This window comes from Phallusia mammillata, chromosome 6 (assembly GCF_965637545.1).
Source record: "Phallusia mammillata chromosome 6, kaPhaMamm4.hap1.1, whole genome shotgun sequence".
NCBI classification, from domain to species: domain Eukaryota; kingdom Metazoa; phylum Chordata; class Ascidiacea; order Phlebobranchia; family Ascidiidae; genus Phallusia; species Phallusia mammillata.
Window position 1 is genome coordinate 8550602 of NC_137257.1, and position 19690 is coordinate 8570291.

Consider the following 19690-nt stretch of genomic DNA (forward strand, 5'->3'; position numbering starts at 1 on the left):
AAAAAAGGAAATACCCGTGTGTGCATGTAATTTCTAAAATTACCTTCTTTTCAAATTGTCAATAACCCAAAATACAAATCTCCTAATTGTTTCTTGTTAGGCAGTGTAGTAAGACTACTTGCATGTAGCAATGTAATAGTTTGTTTTTTTGACATAATTTACAAACCAACAAAATAAATTCCTTTTTAAGCACTTAAGTGATCTAAAATTTTGCTTCATTTCAAAGTAAAGTTAAGTCTCACAATCAAACGAAAAAATAACATTTAACAGGCTCAATTGGGAAAAATACAACAATAATCATGACGATAGGTACAATTGAAAATCAAGAGACAACAAAATTATGGTATATTTTGTACAAGAACACCACGAAGAGCACAAACATACAGGCTAAAGAAACCCAAAATTCATTTTCCATCCGCTGCATCGCGGGATTTTCTTTTCTCATGTCGTCCAACACGACCGCACCCTTGTTCTTATGCGGAAATTGTTTATTTGGTATTGGGACGCCAAGAAAATCATATAAAGGTTTCCAACCCTCAGTGACTTGAAAAACCAAAAGCTGACTTTTTGGAACCACCTGAAACATATTTGCTACACACGTTAAAAAAATACATATGAAGTATTTTTATCATTCAAACTAACATATTTTATGATAAAAAGTTTTCGTCAAATATTTGTTTTAATTTATATCATTACAAGTTTAAATTATAGAAAAAGTTTGAAGTTACCCGAATCACATTTCGCTCGTGTTTTCGCTTGACTCGTTTTAAAGATTCCTCGTGTTACATGCGAAAATATGAAAACGGCCACCTATCCATCCGTCCCAAGTGTCGAACTACAAAAATACATTAGTTTTGAATATGTTTTCGAATAAAAACCACAATAATTATCTTTTTGCTTTCTTTATTACCCTACTAAGTTGGGTTTATTTAAAAAAATCATATACGTTTAAAAAGGATAAAACTGCGCTGTGCAAACCAAGAAAAGCAGATTGAAGTATGAAATTTATTCAAATAAGCATCAAGATAATATTTGGATTGACTACAGAAGTAAACATTACACTTCTCCATTATAAAACATTTCCAAATATTGTGCTATACAGCCTACTAGTCATGGTCGTATAACGTTGCATTCGTATTCCAGTGTATGTGATAGTGCGGGCAAATCGAAACATGATGTCCCCGTTGCCTTGGTTGATTTGATTGGTCAAACTTTGAAACCAGCGGTCCGCGTTTCGTGTTGTCAAAATCAACTGTTTGGTGTTAATATTAGTCGACAACTGTTTTGTAAAGATTTTCACAACAAATAAACATTTTGGAAAAAAGTATTTCAATTGTTTTCTTTTTGTGCAAATGTCCTCTCAATACGTATAAGCAAAAGACATTGCACACGAGTTTGACTCATGGTTTATCAGTGCACCTGGGGACAAGCCATTGGCCGCGTGGGGTTAGTGTAATGTATGACGTTCTAATTCGTTGGGAGTAACAGGCTAAAAAGCCATAACCCACCAAAACTGTTTGACGCCACAACTGCATAAGCATAAACCACAGAGTATACCTTGTTGCACAATGGCTAAGCAACTGCTTGGGATTTAAAGCGGTGCCCACTCAGTGTCGTTATATTAATATGCAGTTGTCACACAGGCAAAAGTTAGGTGAAATGTTCATAGACAAATGAATTTTTGTATTCCCACAAACATATTTACCTTAGCATCGGGGAAGGCTTCAAAAATTTCTTCCCATTAAATATCGCATGGAGTATCAACTACAGCATCGACGTTCCCGTACATTCTCTTCATATCTTCAACTCTAAAACCTTCCTTACACTGTTTTATCCATCCGTCACCGACATACCAAAAGTTTTCCATAAAGTCATACACCTCATAACCCAACTCTGTCAAAGCTGCGTTCATAGTTTTGGTGCCGGTTTTTGACGTTCCGGCCATAATAACCTTCATATTGATATTTGGGCTTTCACCAGACAAGTCAAAGCGATATGATGTTTAATTTGAACCTGACTCGGTTGAAATGTGTGGTGTCATAAGTCTGACTTTGCAGGTTATGTAAAACATCGTTTGCAAATGCAGAAAACCTCAAGGCATCAGCTTTTAAGGTAGTTCTGAAAATATAATCCATATCTGGGTTTTAAGAGACTTCTTATGTGAATGCATTGACAGGGGAACGTGTTATCACTGCGTTTGGTTTCAACTTTCAATTGGTATTTGTCCTATTATAATAGACACAATTTTGCTTCTTTGTTCAAATAATTTAAGGTTGTGACTAATGTTCTAAATTCGAAAATTTGACCTCACACTGGTGCTTTGTCGGGCTAGGAGATTTGTATTACAACCAGCAATCTTCATTTGCAAAACAACTTTCGACCACAAAACGTATTTTGCATTCCTTTTTTGTTGCAACTTTTCCCATTTTAAGGATAGTAAGAACAAATATTTTAAATTAATTTTTTTAACAATCATTTGACAAAACATTTGATATTAGACAAAATACGATAGCAATTATTAAACATTAAAATACTGGTACGCTTTGTACGCAAAGGCCACAAACAAGGCAAACAGACAGGCGAAAGAAATCCAAAGTTATTTTTCCATCCGTTGCATCACAGGATTCTCTTCTCTCAGATCATCCAATACGACTGCACCCTTGTTCTTGTGTGGAAACGGTTTATGTGGAACTGGGACGTCCAGAAAATCACATAAAGGTTTCCAACCTTCAGTGACTTGATAAATTAGAAGCTGGTTTTTTGGAACCACCTAAAAACAAACGATACTGAATTTACACTTAAAATTAAATGCCGATATTACATCATTTTCTTCATATGTCAGTTTATATAGTAGTTAGTTGCACAACAAGGTGGTCTTTGTTTTAGGTGTTTTTTAGGAAGTCGAAAAAGTGTCTTATCATCAGCAGTAAAAAACCTATTGAATTGTACACAACGTACTACAATAAACAATTCATAAACTAACGGTCATTTATTTTTAGTTTTATCGTTTAGCCACGACTGAAACCCGCTGTAATTACACAATTAGCTCACAAAACAAAGGTTGTATAATTTGTTGATTATTTGTTTCAATTAACTAAAGGTTAGACGTTACCCGAACCACATTTCGCTCGTGCTTTCGCTTGACACGCTTCAAAGATTCTTCGTGTTTCATGCGGAAAGATGAAAATGGCCACGTATGCAATTGTCCCAAGTGTTGTACTACAAAAATGTATTAGCCTAAATATACTTAAAAAAAAACATTATAATCAGGTTTATATTTTCTTGACTACAGTTACGTTGTTTTACTAAGCAGTGTGAATTCAAACTTTTCTAAGTCCTATAATAATCGTCCGAAAACGTCACTATCACTGAGACGATTGGTGTTCTACAGTCTAAAGCAGAGCTCTTCAACCGGGGTTTCGCGGAACCCTAGGGTTCCGTACAACCCTTACAGGGGTTCTGTGATCTTTAAGGGTTGCACAGGGGTTCGCAGCGATTTGGTGTAGCAATTCAAACGTAAATGATTTATAAAAACATCGTTCGCCTGTACAATCTAGTATTCTACGGTAGTTTACCCTTGGTTGAACATTTGATCAATTGTGAAGTAATAAACATAGTTTTGATACACTGTGGCTGAAATGGGAGATAAATATAAAAACGACCGATCTAAGCAACACGGCAATGCGTTTCAGTAAATCGTGTAATTGAAGTCAACTTTTATTATGTGCTTGGGATGTGTTAAGTAAAAATGCATGTTTTTCTTTTATGTAGCCTACATGCATGACATTCATTAAAATTATTTTAAAGGGGTTCCGCAAAGTTTGACAAAACACCTCAAGGGTTCCGTGCCACTAAAAAGGTTGAACAGCACTTGTCGAAAGTCAATTGCCTGCTTGCTGTGTGTGTTGCAATTATTTATCAAGTTACATTATTGTACGTGCGTGTCTGTTGCTGACTAGAGTAAAACAATGCAGAAAACGCAAAGGCAAGGAATTGAGGGGAACCTAATTTAAATACGGTGGTTTTATAGGCAGCCAGCAAGTTACAAATTAATGTGATTTCTTTTACCGAATTGGTTTGAACATTATCATTTTACTGGGCTGGCAAGTCTATCCTGAATGTTTACCGTTTTATTTTCAAATTTGAGGAACAGTTGCTACCAAAGAAAACCAAAAATACATCAAACAGAATATCTGAAATAAACTGAGTTTGTTCAGAAGATTTTTTTGACTAAGGTGAATAACTGTCGCTTTTCACACAGTTTTTAACTTTAAATGTTACCTTGCACGTATCTGTGCATAATGACTACAGGCGACACTTCTCAAAAAGAGAACACTATATTTCTTGATGTTAAAAAAATACGTGTATTTAAGGGGTCGGCAATCTTTTTAAATGCCGCGTGCCAATTTACTTGTAATGTCGAAATGCTAATGACTCATATGACCTAAACTATGTTGTGACGTAATTTCATGATTTTGTGACGTCATTAACCTATGTACGTACAATTGTACACTAGACCCTTATTTCATATAGTTATTAGTTTTAGACATATATGTACGCATTTTTTAGATTGTTACATCATAACAAACCGAACACAATAAATGTTATAGGTTGAAATTAACTGCTTGAATATGGTTTCGCAAATCGTTTAGCGAGCCATTATAAATCACCTCGCGTGCCAAAGGTTGCCGACCCCACAGATTATGTCACGTACTAATTGTGGCCATATAATATTGTATTCGTATTCCAGTGTAGGTGAAAGTGCGAGACAATCGAAACATCACGTCACTGTTGTCTTGGTTCAGTTGGTTTGCCAAACTTTTAAACCAGCTTTCCTCGTCTCGTGTTGTTAAAATCACCTGACCAGTGTTAAAATTAATTTTATTAAATTTTTAAATTAGAAATACTTTTAAATGGAAGTGCCCTATTTTATTTTTGTGTTTGTAAAATATGGTCGAAATATGTTTGACAAAAGAAATTAAATATATTTTACGTGAACTCCTTATTATATTATTAATTAGACATCACAGTACAAACCTTTGATTCAAACAAAAACAAATTTGGTTCGCTGAATAATTAAATATCAAATTTAATATCAGTTGCCAAACAGTCATAACTTTAGCAAGGATTTTAGACACAAAACAATTTACCTTAGCGTCGGGAAAAGCTTCGAAAATTTCTTCCCAATATATGTCACAAGGTGTATCAACTACGGCATCGACGTTCTCGTACATTCTCTTCATATCTTCAACCCTAAAACCTTCCTTAAACTGTTTCATCCATCCGTCACCGACATACCAAAAGTTTTCCATAAAGTCGTACACCTCATAACCCAACTCTGTTAAGGCTGCGTTCATTGTTTTGGTGCCGGTTTTCGACATTCCGGCCATAATAACCTTCATATTGATACTTGGGTTTACACCAGACAAGTCAAAGCGATATGATGTTTAATTTGAACCTGACTCGGTTGAAATGTGTGGTGTCATCAACCTGACTTTGCAGGTTATGTAAAACATCGACCGCAAATGCAGAAAACCTCAATGCATCAGCGTTTAATGTAGCTTAATCTAAAAATATAATCCATATGGGTTGAGACTTCTTATGTGAATGCATTGACAAGCGAATGTGTTATCACTGCGTTTGGTTTCAACTTTCAATAGGTATTTGCCCTATTATAATAGACACATGTAAAACAATCCTGCAAATGCAGAAAACCTCTTTGCGTCAGCGTTTTATGTGGTTTAATCGTAAAGTATAATCCATGTAGGTTTAGGAGACTGCTTATGTTCGCATACGTGAATGCATTTACAAGCGAACGTGTTATCACTGCGTTTGGTTTTAAATGGCTTCACCCTAAATCAGGGGTGTCCAACACGTGGCACACGTGCCAAAAGTGGCACGCAGAGCATTTGAAAATGGCACGCAATTTTTGGACATTCAAATGGTAAACATTAGGATTTGTCACGCAATTATTATTTTTCTATTGATTCTTTTTGGCCTTTATTCTAACTTCAGTAAAGATGATCAGTATCAAGGTTACACAAATCCACTAATTAAATTGGTCGTTTTTAGACTCGATCCGTCTACTTTTAGGCGCTTGAAACTGTCTAATTCTGGATAATTCCGGGCCTTTATGCTGTCGTATCATATTTCATGTTATGGATTCTGCGCTTTAAGCGACAGGTATGTTATAAAAGGTTTCTGGAGTATCATAAACAAGTTTACTCCGTACTCGCTTTTGACAACATATTTTTTTCTACCGTTAAGACGTTTAAGACATGGTTTGGAAAAAGTAGGCCTACCAAACGTTGGCACGCGAGTATATTTTAAAACCTAGATTGGCACGGCGGTGCTTTCGAGTTGGACACCCCTGCCCTAAATAGATACATTTTTTGCTTCTTTGCTTAAATGTAAATTCGAAAACCGACCTCACACTGGTGCTTTTTTTGGCTAGGATGTTTGTATTAAAACAAGCAATCTTCATTTGCAAAAAATACTTTAAACCACAAAAAGCATTTTGCACTCTTTCTTTTTTGCGGGTACTAAGCACAAATATTTTAAAATTAAATTTTCAACAATAATTTGACAAAACAATCGATATTCAGCAAAATGAGAAAACAACTATTAAACGATGAAACACTGGTACATTTTGTACACAAAGGCCACAAAAAGGCCAAACATACAGGCTAAAGAAAACCAAAGTTCTTTTTCCATCCGTTGCATTACAGGATTCTCTTCTCTCATATCGTCCAACACGACTGCACCCTTGTTCTTATGCGGAAATGGTTTATTTGGAACTTGAACGCCCAAAAAATCACACAAAGGTTTCCAACCCTCAGTGACTTGGTAAATTAGAAGCTGGTCTTTTGGAACCACCTAAAAATATGCTTTGGTAGATTCCTGCCTATATAAATCAGTGTTGACTTTACCCCTTATGGCTTTTTCAGGGCAATTATAATTACCAACATTTTATAGTCCAAACGCCAGCAAGTCAGGCGTGCTTTAAAATGACAGTCATTTTTAATAACTTAAAAAATTGGTGGTACTGTAAAACGGCAGTCACACAACAACAATAAAACAAATGAAATTTGGTCCAGCGACGGTTACGATCGCCCATATTAAAACAGAAAAAAAATTTATGGTTATTTGCTTAGACATTTGCCGTACTTTTTATAAACAAAGCAACAACAAAATTTATACTGTTACCTGGATTACATTTCTTTCGTGTTTTCGCTTCACGCGCTTTGCAGATTCTGCGTTGTTTAAATAGAATAATGAAAATGGCCAGGTTGCCATCTTCCCCCAATGTCGCACTGCAATTAAAGCAAAATGAACGTTGGTTTGGATGATTTGGGTAATACTTTGAGTCTGTTACTACAACATGTAATTTCTTTTTTTTTGCCACTGCTGAAACAGTAATTAGCTTTTACAGTTGGTTACAAAATTTTTGAACAAATAACTTTATTATTATTTTTTAAAATGTACTTTTTAAAATGTAAATATATGATTGAAATTCTTGTTTTATTTATTATTATTATTATTTTGCTTTTACAGTAAAATTAATTCACCAAAAAAGCACTAAATCACCACACGTAATTATCTTTGTGTTGCACATCTACAGTTTTCTTGCGCCTAACCGTTGATGCTAACTTCTAAATTTTTGACAACTGATTTACAGTAAAAATAACATTTTTTCAACAACAAAAACTGTCAAAAAAATTAAACATATTTTTTTCTTAAAAACGCATTAGGTTTGCTGTAATGTTATGTACCGCATGTGGCCATATAATATTGCAGCCGCACCCCAGTGTAGGTAATAGTGCGGACAAATCGAAACCTTGTGTCAGCATTGAGTTGGTTGGCCTGGTTGGTTAAACTTTTAAACCAACTGTCCTCATCACGTGTTGTCAAAATCACCTTAGACACAAAAAAAAGACTTACCAAAAATAGGTTAAAAATAAAGTAGGCTACTTCAAATGGTGACTACATAGATTAATGTTGTGTCAAATATGACTTAGTTTTGTCAGCTGATTCTGCGAATCGTTTTTGTCAGCTGATTCTGCGAATTTTTATTACAACAGTAAGAAAGCTAACAGAATTTAACCTGGTAGCAAACCTTTTCAGGCTTGTGAAATTAAGTATAATTCAGTTAAGCTTCAAAATACCAAACGGTAATCATTTAAACTTCAATCAAATGAAAAAAATTAGAATCGCGGCTGGATTAAAATTTTGATTTGTTGCCAAATGTCACGCTATTAAAGAAATTATAAACCTTACAAAGTTTTCAATAAGGCAATAAAACTAACCTTTGCGTTGGGAAACGCTTCGAAAATTTCTTCCCAGTATATGTCGCATGGAGTATCAACCACGGCATCGACGCACTCGTACATTCTCTTCATATCTTGAACCCTAAAACCTTCCTTACACTGTTTCATCCATCCGTCACCGACATACCAAAAGTTCTCGAAAAAGTCACACACTTCGTAACCCAACTCTGTTAAGGCTAAGTTCATTGTTTTGGTGCCAGTTTTCGACATTCCGGCCATAATAACCTTCATTTTGATAGTTGAAGTGTTGCGACGGTCAAGTGAAAATTATGTGTTGTGATCGTTTTCCACCGAACTCGGTGTTGGTGGAAATGTGCCGTGTCAACATGACTTTGCACACCATGTAAAACATCAACCACAAATGTACGAGGTCGCCTACAGCAGTGCTCTTCAACCGGTGTGCACGGTGCACCCTAGGGCAGTGTTTCCCAACCTATGGGTCGCGACCCAAAGTTGGGTCGTCTGACAATTCTGTTGGGTCGCCTGTTTTTGTGGCAATAAAAGCATTTACTCATTGACTTCGTTTCGTAGCGTTGTTTTGTTGCCCAATAATAATTTCATGACAATTTGGCGTGGTGGTGGTTAATTCTGATTGTGACGTCATAATGTTTGTGTGAGATCACTGTTAAGCGTTGTCTGGCTGATAATGCTTTGAACCGGCTCTAAGTTGGTTAAAAATAAACGAAAATTATTTGTTTGATTTTTCAAATTGGCGCAGTAATTTTCGAAAAGCTTTCCTGATTTACAAACAAAAATCAACCGAAAATAGTAAGAATGTATGTTTATGGGTCGCAAGAATCCACAAAACCAAATTTTGGGAAGTATTTGGGTCGCGACAAAAAAAGGTTGGGAACCACTGCCCTAGGGTGCACCAAAATATGCATGGGGTGCACCAGTACGAAAAGGTATACAAGGGTGCATCACAAATTTTAAATGAACCATTAATATTTGACCTTCAGGATGTTAGGGTGTAGGTTTCAATTGATATATAAATGAATCTTTTATTTTTTTTAAATGTTGATGTGTAACACTTTCAGTGCAGTCGAGGAATATGAATATAGACGCTTTGCGCACCGAGCAAATTCATTAATTAACGGCAAAAGTTTTTGATCAAAACTGTTTACATCAACAGTTTTGATTTTACGTAAACAGGGTGCATGAGTTCGTCACAACAACTTTAAGGGTTCACCAGACCAAAAAAGGTTGAAGAGCACTGTACTACAGTGTCAGCATTTTACGTTTAACGATACGCTTTGCAGCACCCAATTTATAAAATTTTTAAATAATTCCTTGGTAGATTATAACCTGAGATCAGTTCTGAAGCGTTCATGCAAACCAGCGATCATAACATACTAACATACATAAATCATGACATCAGGCTTATTGAAGGCGTCACACCGAATCTGCCAGTCACAAGCATTCCCATCTGGCCAGACACTGAATAGAAAAATCTAGCCACTGGTTGGATTCAAACCCAAGACAAGAGTCGTTCCGAGACTCACACTCTTACAACTAACCTACGCAGGTTTGAGCCCGTCGAAAGTTTAATCACAAGCACCGTTGCCTGTTTCGTGCCCTGCATTTGTCAGATGGGAGGTGGGAATCGCTTGTTCCACCATTAATTAGTTAAGAATTAAGATAAATACACATTTCTGATACGATCAGCCCTGAAGCGTTCATACAGACCAGCGGTCACGACATAGTCAGTTTACTCAGATATAAATCATTTAAATATTTGTTTCAATTAATCTTCCAGAATATCCTGTGTAGGCCTATGGCGTTAAGAGCTAAGTCTAGGCTAAGTATTTGAGGTAAAATGCTGTCTTTGAAGAAAAATTTTATGTACACAACTGAAAGGGATTCGAGTATTTTTGCTGGTTAATGTTTGCTATCTGACAGGAAGCACTTTTTACCAGTATGCACAACACTATTCATCCACAATTATAGTTTATTTGTCAGAACGACTTATGACGTTTTCCGGGTATAGAACATGATATGGACGCGTCTTCATTTCAACCCCAGACCCTTCGGTTTCGCAACTGAAAAACAAATGGAACAGTGTAAAGATGAATTCGCCAATTACCTTATTTGCAACCCATGTCTTCGAACATAAAAATTTGCCCAAAATATTAAAACGTTGTTTTTGGATTTATTACAAAGTTCGGGTTAGGTCTGGCCACAGGGACCAGTGGTACAAAAACATTTGAATTTAAAGAGAAAAGTTGTAACAATTTGGATCCGAAAATAAGCATTTTTAATATTGAGGGGAATGGCGTATTTCATCCTTCCCTGGCTACAGCATGGAGTTGTTGCTGTCTTTTCGCAGACCAAACCCACCTTTACAACATATGTGGGTCGTTAAACAAATGCAACTCCAACTTCGCGATCCACGAACTGGCGGGTTGCAAAGAGCTGGTCCAATACAACCGGGGCCACCGGTGCAGAAGAACCCGTTAAAATACGGCTTCCAGTTTCCTCCAAAGTCAAAGCACATGTCTTAAAAAAAAGTCGAGTTATACAGTTGGAGAGGGTCATGCAGTTTTAGCCAAGCATTTCTATCGTTATTTACAACCATATTACCTTGAAATACGAGGATTAACCCTTATTTATAGCCTACTACTATTATTTTAAAAACCAGTATTGACTTACCGAATGCCGAAGCGGCTGAACAAAGTAGAAGGATTGATAAAATCACTTTCGTTGAGTTCATGGTTACTTTTCCAGATAAGCCTGTTAGATTAGGGTTTCGTTTACAATAAGCTAATGAAAAATACAATCATGATCCAATCATTTATAGCCAGAACCGAAACGTGTACGTTATAATGCTAACGGAAAACAGGATGATTCATTTGGATCTTTTGATCTTCTGAAACGGAACAGAAACAGTGCATTATGCTGTAGCAGGACTTACCGTTGCTACAAAGGTATTTTTATCACACCACCAAAGAATGAAGTACACAGTCCATGTGTGCTTTGTATATTTAACCACCCGAACGATTTTGCCTTTAAACAAGAGATTTAAAGCAAACGATTTAAAAGCAATTTGCAAAATGCAAGTAAACCATTTGGAAGCCAGGTTCAACTCGCAAACTCTGGTCATAATTAAAAAGTTAAACCAGCAAACACAAGGGGTCCAAACGCTGTAGTTCGTCAACAAAATTGACTTTTTCCACAACATTTTTGTTCTAAAACCTGAATCAAAACTGACAAATTTGAACCAGTCACCAAGCAGCTTGGTTTATGTCTTAAAAGTCAATGTACCGAAACTGCATTTTTTTAAACACGTTTAGATTATGTTTCAATGTATTGAGTCAAATAGGGTATTTTAAGTTCAATACACCCCGTCAAACCGGGTTCGATAAATTCAGATCTTCGCTATATCCGGCGGTTCTCAAACTGGGGTCAGCGATCCTTCAAACGTGCGCCACGCGATTTTGGAGGGACAGCGGGAAATTGCAAAGGGACGATTATGATATAAACACTAGCTAATCCGAACGATTTATTGGTTCAAACGGGCCTTAATTAACCAAGGTTTACTGTATTCCCCTAATAAAGCCCTTAAGTTGGCGTAAGTTCATCTGTCTGTCTAGTTCAGCGGTTCTCGAACTGGGGTCCGTGAGGCAATTTTGGGGGTACCGCGAAAAGGTTGAAGTAATACTATAATCCTGTTTTGTGTCAGTTTGAGCCACTAAATAAGTTTAAATCAAAGTACTGTATCCATTGCTAAACAATAGCCTTTATTGCAAAAAAAAACTATCAAAAATGCAATTGTTACAATCGTAATGTTTTTTGTCTGTGATGTCACATGCTGTCTTTGGATCTTTGTTATGCGTAATTTTGCAAAACTAGCTAAAATCCTGCAATAAACTTTCATTTTTCAAAAATACACATTTAGGCTTAAGGACCGCGAGCCCTCGAAATAATGGCAAAGGGACCGTTTTGAAAAATATAGGAGGTTTGAGAAACCACTGGTCTAGTTTGTAATCAACTAACAATTGGTTTGTTACACAATATTTATCACCTTCATAACAAAAAAATCAATGAAAAAGGAATGTAACGGCTGATAGAAAAAGAAGGGCAAACAAGAGCAAGTTTTGCACACAAGGTCGTACAGCACTGTGAGACTGTGAGAGAAAAACAATTTTCATGTTGCAACAGTTTGACATGATTGCAGGATTTGTATTAGAAAAACTTTTATACATGCCATACAGTGTATGAACATCATAAAAGTCAATTTGCTTCAAATTACAACATAAGGTTTGCATTGCTAATTTATACGAGGCCAGGGTATTTCACACAGACCGAAGTTAGTAAAGCTTAAGCTAATTGTTAAGTGCATCAGTGTTACGTCGTTTTCGCCAACTGTTGTGAACATAACTTTGCCCAGCAAAATGTATAACAATTGTCCTGTGACGCAACAGTTAGTGTTCCATTGCGTGACAATTAATGTTCTAATGCGTGACGTCAATTGCCTGTGTACTGTGTATGTTGCAATCATTTGTAACTTGCCTCGTGGTGTACGTTTGTAAACTGCTGACAGGCATAATTTGAATTGAAGCCATCAATCTAAACTTTGATACCTTTATTTAGCAGCTAGAAAGTATAAATAAATTGCTGAGTTGATAAAGCTGCATTTGTGAATCATTTTGCTGGTAAGTTTGGCTTTGTACTGTAATGTGAAGTTTTGTTCTAAAACTGTAAATGTTTGGTTGTTTGTGCAGGATTTGTTCGGCCTTTAAAACATCATTAAATACCAAAACCCCTGTGGCCAAACAGTCGGTATGTTTACTTGTTGTGTTTCGAGTGCGATTTGTGCTTCATACGTTTTCGTTTTCATTCGCAGAAAAACCGGAATTGACCATACCATTAAAACGAATTGTCGTTCCTTTATGGTGTCCGCGTTTTTTATTGAGCCACATTGTGTGACGTTTTCGTGAAAACAGGGGAACACGCGACAGAAAACGTTACATAAAAGTTTTTCGACTGGCCGACTGTCAATTGTCTAGTATCAACGCAATCACGACGAAGATGGCAGCAGACGATCCCGAATTCGATTTAGACGACGTGAACCAACGCACGGAAGAATGGGTCGAAGCGAGTGTTCACTCCTTCCGCGATGGCGAACCCTCTACATCGAATCCGCTGGAGAATGTAGCGCAACGCCCACCCTCAGTGGATGGTTCGGTGATAAGTAGCGTGCGCACATTATCTAGTTCGGCTATCTTAGAAATGAAGCGGAGATCTAAATTAAAATTGCAAAGTTTACGTATGCGAATACAGCAGAATTATGAGTTACAGTCTATCCAAAGGGAGAGGGAACGTGTTGAACGTGAAGAAGAAAGTCGGCACCGCGAAGAAGAGCGTCAGCGCCGCGAAGAAGAAGAACTTTGTTCGCGCGAAGAAAAGGATAGACGACGAAAATTGGATGAGATGGAAAAGGCAATCCGTTTCAAACACGCACTCCACATGGCGGAGCTGGAAGTAAACTCCTACGAGGAAGACCCCGTTGAAGTACCCCTATCTGTTCCATTGGAAGGATTAGGTACGGCAGTTACACAGACCTTGATTACAAAGTCCAACGAACCAAGTAAGTCTGTTCCGTCACCTATTAAACCCAGAAAACTAGTTTTGAAGCCCGAAGCCACTCCGTTCGAGCCTAAATGCCGTTGTAATTGTGCAAACACCAGTAGTGTCGTTGGCGAAGTCCGCGAATTGTCTGTGTCTGATCTGCCAGTATGTGCTTTGCCGGAGCCCCAACCGTCGACTAGTAATCAGCGACCTGTTAAGAAAGATTCTAGACTGCCACCCCCACAGATATCAAAGTTTGCCGGTGATCCTATGGAGTACCATGCCTTTATTCGTAGCTTTAAATGCCATATTGCTGAACATGTTTCTGACGACGACGTGCGCCTCAGTTACTTGCAGCAATTTTGTGTCGGTGATGCTAACGATTTGATTAAGCATTGTTCCATGCTCAGTGGAGAAGGAGGATACGCCGAGGCCCTAAAACTGCTAAAGGAAAATTATGGCAAGGATCACATCATTGCGCGCACCTGCTTAAACCAACTACAGTACGGACCGAAACTTCGCTCGGAAGACGTCCATAGCATGCAGAAATTCGCGAGGTTGATGAAGACATGTCAAGTGGTACTATCCCAAATCGAAGGCAACGCAGGTTTGGACACATTTCAAAATTTGTTGGCGATTGTGCGTCGTTTGTCCAGTGACATGCAAGAGCAATGGGACAAAGAGGTCGCCCGTATAATTAAAACATACGATCGAGAACCTAATTTCGACGACCTCACCGAATTTGTCGATAATCAAGCTGCCGTGGCAAGTTCGTCGTTTAGACGGGCCCATCACCCCGTACGGGAGACGCCTAGTGGTCAAAGAAAAAATAGGGCTGCGACGTACGTCGTGTCGTCTGAGCTGCCGGGAACTGAAGCCCCGCAGGCTCGCTGTTTGTTTTGTACAGGGCTCCATGATTTGACCACTTGCAATTCGTTTGAAAAGAAGCCTGTCTACCAACGATACGAATTTGCACGAAGGCAAAGACTGTGCTTTAAGTGTTTGCAGAAAGGACATAATGCAAGAGATTGCAAGGAGGAGGATCCGTGCAAGATCTCCGGTTGTGATTCCAACTCTCATCATACGCTGCTACATCGGGAGGTTTCTAGAGCAGAAGCCAACCGCAGTTCTGCTCCTGAAGAAAAGGTAACCAGTGAAGTTAATTCATTTCACTTGGCGTCAGATTCCAAGCCCTCTGCAATATGTGGCAATACCAGTATATGTGGTGATATGTACATGAATATCGTACCAGTTCGGGCGCGAAATGGCAACATAGAATTTCTCACTTATGCATTTTTGGACTCTGGTGCCACTAAATCTATGTGTAGTCAACGGCTAGTGGATGCCCTACACTTGCAAGGGGAGTCTCGTACTGTATCGCTTCGAACTGTAGGCCACGAGCAAACTATGCCAACAAAAATAGTTTCCCTGTCTGTTGCTCCTGCCTTCGATGATGGACCTAGTATTAATCTTAACAGTGTAATGGCCATCGATAAGCTTCCGGTAAAAACTAACAAGTTACCATCAAAGACTAAACTGAAAAGGATGTCATACTTGCGCGGTTTAGAGTTTCCACAGATCGAAGGTGGAGAAGTGACACTTATGATTGGCGTCGATGCTCCTGAACTGATGGTTTTCCAGGAGACGCGCTGCGGCAGCCGCGAACAACCCATTGCAGTAAAAACGGCTCTTGGGTGGTCTTTGTTGGGGCCATCGTTTGTGCCCACCAGCGGAACACGCATTGATTTAAACTACGTAAGTAGTTTTGACGACAACGTGAGCAAAGAGATCGACTGTCTGTGGAGAACCGATTTTTCTGATTTAACCATAATTGATGACAAGAGAATTTCGCGTGAAGACCGATCGGCGCTCGAAATTATGAAACGGGACGTGTTGCATGTAGACGGCCATTATCAGTTGCCCTTGCTGTGGAAAGGAAATCAAACTCAACTTCCGCCAAACCGCGTGTTGGCAGAAAGAAGACTCCGTTCTCTCGAACGAAGACTAAAGAAGGACGAGAAACTTCGTGAGCGATACGTTGGCACTGTGGAAACCTATATCCAAAAGGGATACGCGAAAAGGATCTCTTCGCACGATCGCGGCCAAAGTAAACGAGAGTGGTATCTTCCACATCACCCTGTTTTGCACCCGCGCAAGCCTGACAAGGTGCGCGTCGTGTTCGATTGTGCCGCAAAGCACGCAGGCGTTGCATTAAACGATGCCCTAATGAGTGGCCCAGATCTGATGAACAACTTAGTAGGCGTCCTGACAAGGTTCAGAAAGGAACCCGTGGCGGTTGTGTCAGACATTGAATCCATGTTTCATCAAATCCGGGTAAGGCCAGAAGACACTGCGAGCCTTCGTTTCTTGTGGTGGCCCAAGGGCGATCTGTCCAAGCCAGCGGAAGACCACGAGATGACTGTACATCTTTTTGGCGCAACATCCTCTCCGAGCTGCGCCGCTTTCAGCTTGCTCCAAACTGCGGAAGAGTTTGGCCACGAGTTCAGTGCTGCAGCTACTACAGCGCTAAAATCAAATTTCTACGTGGACGATTGCCTTGCAAGCGTGGCGACCGAGGACGAAGCAATTATGTTGGTGAAAGACTTAGGTCAGCTCCTGCAAAGAGGTGGCTTCCACCTAACCAAGTGGATGAGCAACAGTAATAGAGTTTTACAATCAATTCCTTCTGACGAACGGTCCAAGATGGCGAAGAATCATGATCTTAATTCGGACGTAGCTGGAAGAATTTTGGGCGTGTTTTGGAACGTCCCAAATGACGAATTTGGATTTGATGTGCAGATGCCGAATAAGTCGCTGACGCGCCGTGGAATTTTGTCTGCCGTCAGTGCGCTGTACGACCCCTTAGGTCTTGTTGCTCCTGTTACAGTAAGTGCCAAAATACTTTTGCAGGACCTTTGTCGTCAAGGGTTAGGATGGGACGAAGATATTTCAAATGAAGATGCTAATCGTTGGAGAAGCTGGATGGAGGGACTTCCTATGTTAAGCCAAGTACGGGTTCAACGCTGCATTAAACCTCCTTCCTTTGGAAAGATAGTTAAGATGGAAATGCACCATTTTGCTGACGCATCGTCTTCGGCCTACGGGGCAGTTTCTTATCTGCGCCTTGTTAACCACAATACGCAGGTGCACTGTTGTTTTTTGCTTGGCAAGTCACGACTTGCACCGATACATACGGTATCCATACCACGCTTGGAGTTGACGGCAGCGGTGCTAGCGGTTAAAATGGATGGCTTTCTGCGACGAGAGTTGGGCTGTCCCGACTGCGAATCGACGTTCTGGACAGATTCCATGTCGGTGTTGATGAGCATTAGGAATTCTACAAAACGTTTCGAAACCTTTGTAGCAAACCGACTGGCAAAGATTGACAGTGGAAGCAGAAGTGAGCAGTGGCGACATGTTCCATCCAAATTAAACCCTGCCGACGACGCCTCACGTGGCTTGTCTGTGAAGAAAATGGTGAATAACAACGTTTGGCTAACCGGTCCACGGTTTCTTTGGGGTGACGAATCTACTTGGCCTAAAGAAGAAGAAGTTTCAAATAGAGATGATATTTTAATGGAAGCAAAGAAGGTCAGTGCAAATTTTACGTGTGGAACCGCTTGCGAGACGGATTCTATCTCAAAACTGATCAATCATTACTCCGATTGGAATCGCCTACGACGTGCAACCGCTTGGTTGTTACGGTATAAGCGCGTTTTATTGTCGAAACGGTGTGCAGATACAAATACGACCATTCCGAAGGGAACCCTTCAGGTTCAAGAGCTTCAAGAAGCTGAATTGGCACTGTTTCGAATTGTGCAACAACAAGCCTTTCCAGAGGTGCTTGAAAATCTGCGAAAAGGCAATGGTCAGTGGAAGAAAACGAAGAACTCTCGAACGTTTGACAAGCTTGGCCCCACCCTTAGCAACGGTCTCCTACGCGTTGGAGGGAGACTTGAATTGGCCTTTATTTCGGATGATGCGAAGCATCCTATTATACTTCCAGGCAGACATCACCTCACCGACTTACTGATTGTCAAGTTTCATAAGGACGTAGGTCACTCAGGAATGAGTCACACCTGGTCTGAAATCCGTCAAAAATTTTGGATTATAAAGGGCGGAGCCGCTGTACGCCGTGTGTTGGGCAATTGTGTGTTTTGCAGGAAACGAAATGCGCCCGTTGGCGAGCAACTTATGGCCAGATTGCCGATTGATCGTGTGAACTCCCATAGCCCCGCGTTCACGTACGTTGGCGTTGATTATTTTGGACCGCTAATGGTGCGCCAAGCAAGAAGCCAAGTGAAGGTGTACGGCTGTCTATTTACCTGCATGACGGTCAGGGCAGTGCATCTGGAGGTAGCTGACAGTTTGTCAACGAGTGCTTTTATCAACTGCCTGCGAAGATTCATCGGACGACGTGGCAGACCAACTAAGATTTGCAGCGACAATGGAACAAATTTTGTCGGAGCCGTGCGTGAGCTAAAAGAGGCTATCGGAAGATGGAATCAACAGAGCATTGATGACTTCTTGAGACAACAGGACATCCAATGGTCTTTTAATCCTCCTGCGGCAAGCCATATGGGTGGCGTCTGGGAAAGAATGATCAGGTCTGTAAGAAGAGTTCTTTCTGCGTTGCTGACGGCACAAAGCGTGACCCGCGACACCCTTGAAACGGTGCTTGTTGAAGCGGAGTCCATTCTCAACAGTAGACCCATTGTTCCAGTGGTGATGGATCCACAATCGGACGAGCCGCTGACTCCCAATCATTTAATTTTGTTGCGTCCGTCGCCCAACATGCCACCTGGCGTGTTCGTGAAGAAGGACTGTTACGTTCGCCACCATTGGCGACAAGTGCAATACCTGGCTGACCAATTTTGGCGTCGCTGGGTGCGAGAATACTTACCCACTGTCATTGAACGACAGAAGTGGTTTTCGAAGCAGAGGAACGTCGAGGCAGGCGACCTAGTGTTGGTTGTGGACGAATCCATTCCGCGAGCACGTTGGAGAATCGGCCGAGTGATTTCGACCTTTCCGGATGCGCATGGTGTCGTGCGCTCTGCACTGGTAGGAACCGGTGCCACCTCCGTCAGACGACCCATCACCAAACTGTGTTTAGTGATGGACTCCCGCGGTGATTGCGCGACCGGCAAATTGTAAACTGTTTGCGATGTTCATTTTCGTTCGTTTTGTTCGGTATATATTCAACGACGTTTTGTGTTTTAGAATGTATGCTCCCCTGGAGATACATTCGGGTGGGGGTATGTTACGTCGTTTTCGCCAACTGTTGTGAACATAACTTTGCCCAGCAAAATGTATAACAATTGTCCTGTGACGCAACAGTTAGTGTTCCATTGCGTGACAATTAATGTTCTAATGCGTGACGTCAATTGCCTGTGTACTGTGTATGTTGCAATCATTTGTAACTTGCCTCGTGGTGTACGTTTGTAAACTGCTGACAGGCATAATTTGAATTGAAGCCATCAATCTAAACTTTGATACCTTTATTTAGCAGCTAGAAAGTATAAATAAATTGCTGAGTTGATAAAGCTGCATTTGTGAATCATTTTGCTGGTAAGTTTGGCTTTGTACTGTAATGTGAAGTTTTGTTCTAAAACTGTAAATGTTTGGTTGTTTGTGCAGGATTTGTTCGGCCTTTAAAACATCATTAAATACCAAAACCCCTGTGGCCAAACAGTCGGTATGTTTACTTGTTGTGTTTCGAGTGCGATTTGTGCTTCATACGTTTTCGTTTTCATTCGCAGAAAAACCGGAATTGACCATACCATTAAAACGAA

General features: G+C 39.9%; 3 protein-coding genes, 1 long non-coding RNA gene and 1 pseudogene across 6 annotated transcripts; 1 reads left to right on the top strand and 4 right to left on the bottom strand.

Moving 5' to 3' along the window:
* Nucleotides 1–322: 322 nt before the first annotated feature.
* LOC145234188 (uncharacterized) lies at nucleotides 323–1957 on the bottom strand (annotated as a pseudogene).
* Nucleotides 1958–2596: 639 nt separating this feature from the next.
* Nucleotides 2597–5402, bottom strand: LOC145233717 (uncharacterized). The gene is made up of 4 exons (XM_080098493.1): nucleotides 5151–5402; nucleotides 4715–4859; nucleotides 3113–3219; nucleotides 2597–2770 (listed from the first exon to the last, which is right to left on the bottom strand). Exons 1-4 carry the CDS (start codon nucleotides 5400–5402, stop codon nucleotides 2597–2599), a joined length of 678 nt encoding a protein of 225 aa, XP_079954619.1.
* A 1113-nt stretch (nucleotides 5403–6515) lies between these two features.
* Nucleotides 6516–9971, bottom strand: LOC145232469 (uncharacterized). Its single transcript, XM_080097094.1, has 4 exons — nucleotides 8307–9971; nucleotides 7773–7917; nucleotides 7207–7313; nucleotides 6516–6876 (listed from the first exon to the last, which is right to left on the bottom strand). Exons 1-4 carry the CDS (start codon nucleotides 8556–8558, stop codon nucleotides 6625–6627), a joined length of 756 nt encoding a protein of 251 aa, XP_079953220.1. The 5' UTR covers nucleotides 8559–9971; the 3' UTR covers nucleotides 6516–6624.
* Nucleotides 9972–9998: 27 nt separating this feature from the next.
* On the bottom strand, nucleotides 9999–12679 carry LOC145232473 (uncharacterized). Its single transcript, XR_013860888.1, has 3 exons — nucleotides 10977–12679; nucleotides 10665–10823; nucleotides 9999–10366 (listed from the first exon to the last, which is right to left on the bottom strand). It is a non-coding gene; the product is annotated as an uncharacterized LOC145232473 (long non-coding RNA).
* LOC145232470 (uncharacterized) lies at nucleotides 12676–19593 on the top strand. 3 transcript variants are annotated; one of them, XR_013860887.1, is made up of 3 exons: nucleotides 12676–13106; nucleotides 13171–19466; nucleotides 19536–19593. XR_013860887.1 is itself a non-coding variant. In XM_080097096.1 (3 exons), the coding sequence occupies exon 3, from the start codon at nucleotides 13356–13358 to the stop codon at nucleotides 19050–19052; it is 5697 nt and encodes a 1898-aa protein (XP_079953222.1). In that variant the 5' UTR covers nucleotides 12676–12979; nucleotides 13049–13106; nucleotides 13171–13355; the 3' UTR covers nucleotides 19053–19593. The 3 variants fall into 3 exon arrangements, 2 of the variants coding, with proteins under 2 accessions (XP_079953222.1, XP_079953221.1); XM_080097096.1 differs by having other exon boundaries at nucleotides 12676–12979; nucleotides 13049–13106; nucleotides 13171–19593; XM_080097095.1 differs by having other exon boundaries at nucleotides 13171–19593.
* The last annotated feature ends 97 nt before the right edge of the window (nucleotides 19594–19690 follow it).